General features: G+C 45.9%; 1 protein-coding gene across 6 annotated transcripts in view; it reads right to left on the reverse strand.

Moving 5' to 3' along the window:
- The window catches only part of LOC144587187 (uncharacterized), a 28,400-nt gene that overhangs the window by 10,768 nt on the left and 7,031 nt on the right, over positions 1-10,601 (reverse strand). For 4 of the 6 annotated variants that reach the window (XM_078386876.1, XM_078386877.1, XM_078386872.1 and 1 more), the window contains 2 exons: positions 10,430-10,525; positions 3,716-7,770 (listed from right to left, as the gene is read on the reverse strand). The exons of the other annotated variants lie outside the window; for them this stretch is intronic. In XM_078386876.1, coding sequence (XP_078243002.1) covers positions 5,345-7,770; positions 10,430-10,525 — 2,522 coding nt within the window. In that variant the 3' untranslated portion in view covers positions 3,716-5,344. Of the gene's footprint in view, positions 1-3,715; positions 7,771-10,429; positions 10,526-10,601 lie in introns of those variants that run through there. 6 annotated transcript variants of the gene reach the window in all.

The raw sequence follows: 10,601 nt of genomic DNA on the forward strand, positions 1-10,601 counted from the left end.
GCAACCCTTAGGAAAGGGGGGGGGGGCGACCTGTAATCCCGGGCTGTGCTCCTGGGGATTCTGGGACTTGTAGTCCCGGGCCATGCTCCCTAGGAATTCCTGGACTTGTAGTCCCAGTTGTGCTCTCTGGGGATTCTGGGGCTTGTAGCCCCAGGTCGTGGTTTCTGGGGATTCTGGGACTTTTAGTCCTGGGCTGTACTCCCTGGGGATTCTGGGACTTGTAGTCCTGGCCCATGCTCCCTGTTGAGTTTGAGACTTGTAGCTGTGGGCTATGCTTTCTGGGGATTCTGGGACTTGTAGTCCCTGTCTATACGCCCTGGGGGATTTTGAGACTTGTAGCCCCGGGCTGTGGTCTCTGGGGATTCTGGGACTTGTACTCCCAACCCATGCTCCATGGGCATCCCCGTGCTCCCTGGGGATTCTTCGGCTTGTAGCCCCAGGTCGTGATTTCTGGGGATTCTAGGACTTATAGTCCTGGGCTGTGCTCCCTAGCGTATCCCTGTGCTCTCTGGGGATTCTGGGACTTGTAGTCCTGGACAGTGCTCCCTGGGGATTCTAGGACTTGTAGTCCCGGCCCATGCTCCCTGTGGAGTTTGAGACTTGTAGCCCTGGGCTGTGCTCTCTGGGGATTCTGGGACTTGTAGTCCCGGCCCATGCTCCCTGGGGATTTTGAGACTTGTAGCCCCGGGCTGTGTTCTCTGGGGATTCTAGGACTTGTAGTCCCGGCCCATGCTCCCTGTGGAGTTTGAGACTTGTAGCCCTGGGCTGTGCTCTCTGGGGATTCTGGGACTTGTAGTCCCGGCCCATGCTCCCTGGGGATTTTGAGACTTGTAGCCCCGGGCTGTGGTCTCTGGGGATTCTGGGACTTGTACTCCCGGCCCGTGCTCCGTGGGGATCTCCGTGCTCCCTGGGGATTCTGGGACTTGTCGTCCCAACGTCACGATTGCAGCCCCTTTTCCTCCTCTTCCTGCTTGGGTCCACCTACCGGCTGCAGCTCCTTCCTGATAGAGGGGCGGGGCTTCTGAGAGGCTCCGCCCTCACCCAGTTCTCTACCCCCCCCTCTCTGCTGCTGACCCCCCTCCCTGCCCCTAAAAAGCCCTCTGCAGCCTGGAGGGGGAGGGCGGGGGCAAAGGAATTCTTGGGGGGGGGTGAGGGATCCCTGGTGCTTGTAATGATAGTTGTGTGATGATTGTCAGGCTTAGCATACAGGGGGCTTGAGTCTCCCTCCTACGGAAGGAGACCTCCAAGGAAGGGAGGGAGAAAAAGGATCAGAAGCCAGCCTTGCATTTATCACATTGATTCCAGAAGGAATCCAAGCAACCCCAGAACAATCATATTGAAATTCCTCCGAGTATCGGGATTTCCGCCTTTTCACGGTTGCAATCACTTCAGGCACTCTCAGCCTCAGTCTTTTTCTGCCGGCTTTATTCGCCTCCAGCGCTTCTGTGTTCCCTGAGCGCAAAATGACTTTGGAGTTGTCAGGAAATCCAAAAGTCTTACAGTTATAAAGAAAACTGTAGGTACAAATATAACATTAAATAATATTAATGTTAATATTTTAAAAACTATTATTTAATATTAAAAATATATGACAACTGAACTTTGCTTTATCTTGCTTACACACACACACACACACACACACACCCCTCTGAGCCCCTTGAGTTCAAACTCAGGTCATGGAGCCCCCTTACCCTTAGGATCAATGTCCCTAGATTCACTTATTATGGTCTGAAAAAATTAAAAATAGTGAAAAGAAAAATGCTTAAAATATACATTTCTAAAGATGAAGGTCTCCTTCATGGATTGCTGTCTTCAGGAGTAAACAAGAAAAAAGATGAAGGTACCAAAACGGACCACTAGAGGGAGCAAGAGACCACACAATTCTATTTAAAATAGCATTTACTATAATCCATGTTTTTCAACAAAGGCAGGCGGGGGCTTGAAACTAATCTGAATATGGGGGTGGGGGGTTTCCTACTGTGCTGCAGTTTAGCCCTTGTGGCACAAGACTGCTTTAGCCGTATGCACATACTCAAGTGAAAAACATAGGAGCAACATATGTTTTAACACTAAAAGAGAATAAAAATGTTTTGTGTTACATTGTAAAAATGCAAAAGCTGTAACACTTCGTGGAAGCATCAGTACTTAAAAAGCATGCAGTATTAAAATACTGACATTAAAGGATAAATATGAAAAACACATTGTTATCCTCTGAGTATGATAGAACACACAGAGAAAAACATTTTCTCACCCAGCTGTACCAAATCAAAACATGGAGGCTAATCCATGGTTTCTGTGTGTTTTCTCTACACTGCTTCATTATCTTTTCTTCCTATCCAGCAACACTCACTGGCCTCATTTTCTCACCCTCTTGAAAGAATAGTTGTTTGTTTTGAACTGATTTTAGACCTTTTAAAATTGTATTCGTTTTCTTATCAGTTTCCTTGGGTCATCCAATAATAAACAATTATTTTTATAGCTAACATAATTCCTGATAGGCTCCACTCTTACTCCATTTCCTGAGTGAGCAAAGATAATGTTGATAAACATTTACATTTTGACTATCCTGTCTAACTTTTATTATTAAGAATTAACTTGGCTACTTAAACCCCACATCTCCTGAATTTATATTTGACCATGTGCAAATGTTATTACGTTCAGCAAAGACGCTCTAACAGTATGCAATTTTGCATTTCCATTTACCACTTTCTTTACTGCAATCTTCTCTATATTTACAAATTTTAACCACAAAAGCAAAACAGTTGTAGAGTTGCCAAAATATTTATGAGTTCAGCGAGTGTTTGTTGGTTCAGAAAACAGGGATGTTTTTGAAAACGACAAAGTTGATACTGCACTTTCAGAAGCAGTTTCAACATTTAAAGCATGCCTTTCCTTCATCCCTCCGGTAATAATTTTATTATTATTTTTTCAACGCTCTTAAACATGCAAGCTTTCAAATACTGACATGGGAGGAAACCTCCTTTGTGTATGTGGGGGTGGAGAACCCTTCTTTTGACAAAACTGAAGAGTGTTCCAGAGGGAATTCATTCTTCTGGAGCCACCACGCCCAGTTGGGGCCACCACCTCCACCCCTTCTCCTCAAGCTGGCCAACCTCGCAGGGTTCTTGTGACTATAAAGTGCAGAAGAAACACAATGGATGTTGCACCACTGGCCCTTCTCCCAGGCTGCACCTCCTCCTCATTCCCTCCCTCTTGTCTCCCCCACCTCCTTGGGCCATGGCCTCCGTCCGTCCCTTACCTCTATCCCTGCTCTCCATTTGGGCCACCCTGTAGACCTCCAGGTTGCGGCGGGGGGGGGGGCTGCCTACCTCTGAGGGTGTGTGCGTGTGTGTGTGTATGCGTGCACTAAAAACAATCTATTTCCACCTCAGGGAGGGGAAAAAACCTCTTCCCCCTGACTCAAAAACTCAGCCAACGTAAAGGGATGGATGTGAGAGTCAAAGTGATGAGGACTCTCCGACCATCCCAAACGTTTGGGAGGAACTGAAATGATCCATAGTAGTTCTAGGAAAGAGGCAGAAATTTAAGTGAACCCTGAAGAAAATCTGACAAGAGGACATTTTGGTGGCCACTCATTCTTAGGGTGGCCGTGAGTCTGAAGCTACTTCATCGTGTAGAGCAACTGCAAACCGCACGTACACTGGGAAACAGCGAGGCTGTGATCTTCCCTCTGGGAGAATTCTGTCAGACAGAATTAGAATGCCATCCTTTATTTTAATATCCACTCAAGGAAAGAGAAAGACAGTGCATTAATTAGGTAACCAAAGAAAAACCCATGTAGTTTAAGTACGAATTACTCGTAGCAGCTACATTTTCTTATAGTACTAGATTCCTTTAAATATTGACCAAACGTCAGTAAATACAGAGTACGTTCAATGAAAACACCCAAATCCACCAGGGAGCCGAGAGGTCTTGCTTAGAACGTGTCCGCTTTGACAAAGAAATTGGAAACTGGGAATTTATGGAAGCATCTTGGTTAGTTGGGATAGCTTTGACAAAGGAACTGCAGCCATTATCTAAGAAAAAACTCTGTTGTAAAGGAATAGAGGTAGGACTTTAAAGTCTTTACTGGAGTCTTCCATGCACAAGAAATGGGCCATAAGAGCCGGACATGTTCTAGCAAGACCTCTCGACATCCTGGTGGATCTGTTTTCATTGAATGTATTCTGTATTTACTGAAATTTGACGATTTTTCTTTTCTTATATCTTTCTTTGATTTCTATCTTAGTCTAGGTGCAATGTTTTAAAATTATATTGTTTCTTTTATTGTAAGCCGCCTAGAGTGGGCTAATATGTCCAGATAGGCGGGATAGAAATAAAATAAATAAAATAAAAATAAAAAATAAATATTTAAAGTGATACAGCTGTTTATTTTAAGTCAATACAAGAGATTGCAATTAGATGGTAACTGATTCCTCACTCTCAAGTTGATTCCAACTCGGGAAAACATTTTTCAGGGTTTAATCGCTATAGGGTCACCAGAGGTGGTTTCGTCTTGCTTCGTCAACACAAGATACGCTCAAAAGCTTTCACCTTAGAGGCTTCTGCACCCTCCCGCCTGTGTCTTCGATTGGCCGATGAAGGGATCCTAGCTGAAGAGAATTTTGAAATTTGCTTTTCCTCAACACAGCTGTTGCATCTTTAACCCCCCTTTTCTCTCTTTGAGGGGATTTATATGCCTAATCGTTCCTCTCCATGTTTATAGGGCAAGTTAAGGACCAAATGTCGAAGCCAGGTCTCTAGTCTTGCATTCAGGATTCTGAGTCTACTTCTGTGCTCTTTTAATTTTGCTTCTTGCCTGTCCGTAACAATTTCAATATTTTCTTCCATCATCCCATGGAGGGTGATAAGAATTTCTTCTTACAATAGAAACAGTCTTTTTGCTTTCTTCCTGAATAATATCTCCGGTTTCAACCCGCAATTCTTCTCATTCATGGTCAATTAAGTTTAGTGAAAATCTGTTCTTTATGTGGATTTTAAATTCAACAGAAATGATGTTTAAATTATACTTTGGCACTAGGATTCTTTTTGTACTCTTCTTCAGTTTTACTCTAAGGTTTGATATTTGACAGTTCATGATCACTACCACAGTCGGCTCCTGGTCTTGTTATGGCAGAGAGAATATAGCTTCTCCAACTCTTTCTTCCAATTATGTAGTTGCCTTGATTTCTGGGAATCTCCATGTATACCATTATTTGGTTGCCTGAAGCTGGTGTTAGTAATGAAGAGACACTTGGCTTCACGAAATTCTGAGAGTCCATCTCTGGTTCCATTTTGTTTCCTACTTTTGCATTCCAATCAAGTATCATTAAGGTTTCATTGTTCAATTGACCTCTTTTGCATCTTTGAGAATTGAAGACTGTTCCCCACTTAAAGGTCTTACCCAAGTAAAGTCATGGCACGCATTTTTAGGATTCTTCTTCCTGTATCTTCCTTCATATGTCCTAAGATTACCACTTTGAAATGATGCTCTTGGGGGACTCTCTGAAATTCTCGGACTTTGGAATTCCCTGGACTCCTCCATGGCCCTGAAGGCCCCTCCTGTCTCCCCAGGTCTTCTCAAGCTCTCAGAATGAGTAAGGTTCCTTGCTTCCAGGAAATCTCTTTGGAGCCTTTCAAGTGATGTATTGCTGCTGAAGTTCCTTCCGCACGCGAAGCTCTTGAGGGTGGACTTCTCCCCCGTTTGGACTCTTTGATGGCACGTCAAGGACGACTTCCAAGCAAACGTCTTTCCACACTCTGAGCACTGATAGGGATTCTCCCCTGTATGGATTCTTTGATGGCTTTTAAGGTTTGGGATGTGACTGAAGCTTTTCCCACACTCTAAACATTCATGAGGTTTTCCCCCCATGTGTGTACTTCTGTGCTGTTTAAGGACGGTCATATGCGAAAAACGTTTCCCACACTCTAAGCACGCATAAGGCTTCTGCCTCGTATGGATTCGTTCATGGATTTGAAGGCTGGCGATGTGACTGAAGCTTTTCCCACGCTCTGAGCATTCATGAGGCTTCTCCTTCATGTGGATTCTTAGATGCCTCTCCAGGGATGCATTGCAACGGAAGGCCCTTCCGCACTCAGGGCATTTGTGAGTCTTCTCCGCTGTGTGGACTCTTTGGTGACACGTCAGGGACGGTTTCCAAGCGAAGGCCTTTCCACAGACAGAGCATTGATAGGGCTTCTCCCCTGTGTGGATTCGGAGGTGGGTGTTCAAGCTTGACTTGTAATTGAAGCTCCTTCCACACTCAGGGCATTTGTATGGGGCATTCTCTCCCGGGTGAAGGCTTTGATCGCGTTTGAGTTCTGCATTGCGACCACAGTCTGTATTTTCATGCTTCCCACCGTGGAGCCTTCGGTGGACGGAAAGGCTTGCGCTGTATCTGAACCTCTTTCCACACTCCAAGCATTGAGATGGAAACTCCCCAGTGTGGATTCTTTGATGCTCCCTGAGAGTCTTTTTAGTAGAAAAGGTTTTGCCGCACTCCGAGCAACTACAGAGTCTCTTTCCTGTGTGGATGGTTTCATGGGCTCTGAGGGCTATGTATTGACTGAAGCATTTCCCGCACGCTGCACACTTATAGGGTTTCTCCCCTGCATGGGCTCTTTGATGGTTTTTAAGGTCTGAGCTCCCACTGAAGCTTTTCCCACACTCTAAACATTCATGAGGCTCCTCCTTGGTGTGCATTTTTTTATGCTGTTTAAGAGCAGTTGAGTTGGGGAAATCTTTCCCACACTTGGAGCACTTGTGGGCTTTCTGGGCAGTATGAATTCTCTGATGTCTTAAAAGAGCGGATTTTTGGGCATAGCTCTTTCCACAATCCATGCATTTGTACGGGTTCTCCCCTGTGTGGGTTCTCTGGTGCACCTTGAGGGCGTTTTTATTTGCAAAACTTTTACCGCACTCCGAGCACTGGTAGGGTTTCTCTCCTGTGTGGATTCTTTGATGGCTTTTAAGGCCTCCGCATTGAGTGAAGCGCTTCCCACACTCTGAGCATTCATAGGGTTTCTCCCCTGTATGGAGCCTTTGGTGGTTTTTAAGGTTCGTGACGTGACCGAAGCTTTTCCCACACTCTGAACATTCGTAAGGCCTCTCCCCGGTGTGTGTTTTTTGGTGCTGTTTAAGAGCATTTGTATATGAAAAACTTTTCCCACACTCTGAGCACACGTGCGTTTTCTCGGGAGTATATTTCTCCCCCGTGTGGGTACTTTTATGATTTCTGAAGCCTGCCCATTGACTGAAGCGCTTCCCACACTTTGAGCATTTATAGGGCTTCTCCCCTGTGTGGATCCTTTTATGTTCCTTAAGGTTTCTGCTCTGACTGAAGCGCTTCCCACACTCTGGGCATTTATAGGGTTTCTCCCCTGTATGGACCCTTTGGTGTTCTTTAAGGTTTCTCCTCCGACTTAGGGTCTTCCCACATTCTAAGCACTTGTAGAGTTTCTTATCCAGGTGAGATCTTTGGTGCACGTTTAGGTAAGAGTTTGAAGTCACCTGCTTCCTGCTCTCTAAAGATGTCTTTGTCTTCTCTCCCTTAAGAGTCCCTTGTTGATCCTGACCGCTGTTGTGTCGACTTGGGCTCGTTCCACCCACTGAGAATTTCATCCCTTTCTCTCCATTGTGAAAGGGACTTCTGCTTCCTTCCTCCATGAGGCTGGGGTCTTCCAAGGCAATATATGTGGCCCCACTTTGCTGTTTTTCTCCACTTCTCCACCTCTCCTCCTCACTCTGGTTTTTGTTCTCCTTCCCATCACCTGAAATCATCCAATGAGAAATATTGATTAGGAAAAAAGAAATACTCAAGGCAGAGGACACGCCCGAGAAACGAGTCTTTGGAGTGTCAGAACCTGATTGGGGTAGCTGACTTCCCTCAGGAGTCCTACAAAGATTTATAGACCTCCCAGGGAAGGAGAAGAGATGCTATAATTCATCATAGCTGACATTGTCCCAGTAAAGGGTTAATCCCTGAACGAAACCAGATCATCAGGAATAAGCTGTTTTCCAACTCATCTGGGCATCTTAATATATATCTCTTCATTGCTGCAATAATTCCACGCAGCTCCAAAGCTTGTTAACTCTGTACAAGTTGTAATTATTTACATCACTTCTAAGTTCCATACTTCAAAGTGGAAAACCCAGACAATATCAAAGAGAATCTTACAGTTGTGAGGAGGGGGAAAAAGCTAAATTTTAAAAAGTAAAAACATACAAACTAAAAAGCATTACTTAGCTCTAAGCATGTTGTTAACATACAGCAATGTGGGAAAGCAAACCTTGATATATGCAATTAATTCTGGCAATAATTAAAACAGAAGACCCACATGCATACAAAGCCCATTTTATTTACTATGTCTATACCAGTGGTTCTCAACATGCCTTGGATCCATTCCAGTCGAGCATCAGGCCATGTCATGGTACGGAAATGGCATTGGTTGCCCTGTTGATAACCTATTGAGGGAGGCCGATAGGGGCAAAATGTCCTTGCTGGTCCTCCTTGATATTTCAGCCACTTTCGACCATGGTATCCTCCTAGGACAGCTCTCTGAGTTGGGGATCGGTGGCCTGGCTCTTTTTGGGGGACCAATCCCAGAGAGTCCAGCTTGGAGAGAATGTATTGGCTCCGCGGCTCCTCATTTGCAGGGTGCCACAGGGCTCGATCATCTCTTCAGTATCTATATGAGGCTGCTGGGAAGAATCACTCAGGGGTGTGGTGCTTCATGTCATCAGTATGCTGATGACGCTCAGCTCTACATCTCCTTTTTTCCAACAGCAGTGGATGCCTTCCTGCCCAAGGGGAGACCCTTGAGAGCCGCCTGGGGGCTGTGCTGCAATGGATACAGGAGAATGGACTGAGGCTGAACCCGGACAAGACAGAGGTCTTGAGGGTGGACACCCCTCCTATTAGTGGTTTGGGAAGCTCTCCTCTTTAGGGGAAGACCAAAGTATGGTCCACAGCTTGGGGGTCCATTTTGACCCAACTTACCATGGAATCTCAGGTAGCGTCTGTGGTCCGTACCGCCCATCTGTATCTTTGGCGGATTGCCCAGCTGCCCTCCTGTCTGGATGTTGGGGCGCTCACCACTCTAGTCCATGCGCTCGTAGTCTTGACATTAGACTACTGTGCTGCGCTGTACATGGGGCTACCCTTGAGATTGATGCGGAAACTACAAATGGCCCAAAATATGGTCGCCAGACTATTAACCAGTATGAAAAAATACCATTACATTTCCCCCACTCTGGCGGCCTTACACTGGTTGCCCATTTGTTTCCGCATTGACTTCAAGTTTTTTAAGCTCACATATAAAGCCCTAAATGGTTTAGGACCTTGATACCTGGCAGAGTGCGTGCTCCCACCTAGCCCTACCTGTGTCACTCGATCTAGCCAGGCTGGGCGGCTGAGGGGCTTGATCCCGAGAGAGGCTCAGAAGGAGAGAACTAGAAACTGGGCCTCCCAGGTGGTGGCCCCTTGCCTCTGGAACATCTTTCCCCCTGAGATCCGCCTGGCACCCTCGCTGGGAGTTTCTAACAAAAAGTTGAAGACTTGGTTCTTCAGGCAGGCCTTCCCCGCTTCCATCACTTTGTTCCCTGCGTTTTCTCATCATGGACGTTGCTGACTTCTCTTTTTTGTTTGGACATTGTCTGTTTTAATTCTTGGTTTTATATTGCTCAGACTGTAAGCCACCCAGAGTAGATTCACTGAGAATCTAGATGGGTGGGGTAAAAGCCAAATAAATAAAATAAACATTGAGTAACCCAGGGGTTTTTGGACTACAACTTCCAGAGAGCATCACCACCAGCTGTGCTGGCCAAGATTTCTGGGAGTTGTAGTCCAAGAACACCTGAGTCACCCAAGATTGAGATCTACTGGCCTGCGCTGATACTTAGAAGTCAAATCTCTACAGAGGCAGAGAAAGGCAAGCATGCCCCCCTCCCAAATTGGTTTGCTGGAAATCTTGTAAATAGGTCTTAGGTAAACTCGGATCCACCTAGATGATCTGAACTATCTTAGGGAGGAAGAATGAAAAAAAATCTGTGGCTGTAATCCTGTGGGCCCATCATGAAAAATCAAGATTCTCTAGAGAAGGCAATACTACTGAGAAAAGTTGAAGGGCACAGGAAAAGAGGAAGACCAAGTACGAGATGGACCAATTCCCTAAAGGAAGCCAAAGGCCTGAAGAGGGCTGTTGAAGAGAAAACCTCTCATTCATGGGATTGTCTTGGGTCGGAGATGACTTAATGGCACACAACCACAACATCAACCTCTTACTGGATCGTTCAGGTGTGGATAGTTCCACCTGGTGCCTTCCCCACTTTTTCTTAACAGGACCTTTCCAAATTCTGTGTTGGGTTTACGGGAAAAGCATTCAGCCTCCTGCTTCAACCCAGGAGCCACTTTTAATCTCCACTCCTCACCTGGGAAGCCCCGTGTTGACCCCTCTCCATCCGACGGGTCCTGAAGAAGGGGACTGTCTCCTTCTTCCAACCTGGAGATGAGGGAAGGCTTGGGAGCTGGGCAGGAGGAAACAGAGGGATCAGCAGCAACCACAGAGCTTGTACAGAGAGCTCACCCTCACCTCTGGGGTGT

The sequence above is a fragment of the Pogona vitticeps genome, chromosome 2 (assembly GCF_051106095.1).
Source record: "Pogona vitticeps strain Pit_001003342236 chromosome 2, PviZW2.1, whole genome shotgun sequence".
NCBI classification, from domain to species: domain Eukaryota; kingdom Metazoa; phylum Chordata; class Lepidosauria; order Squamata; family Agamidae; genus Pogona; species Pogona vitticeps.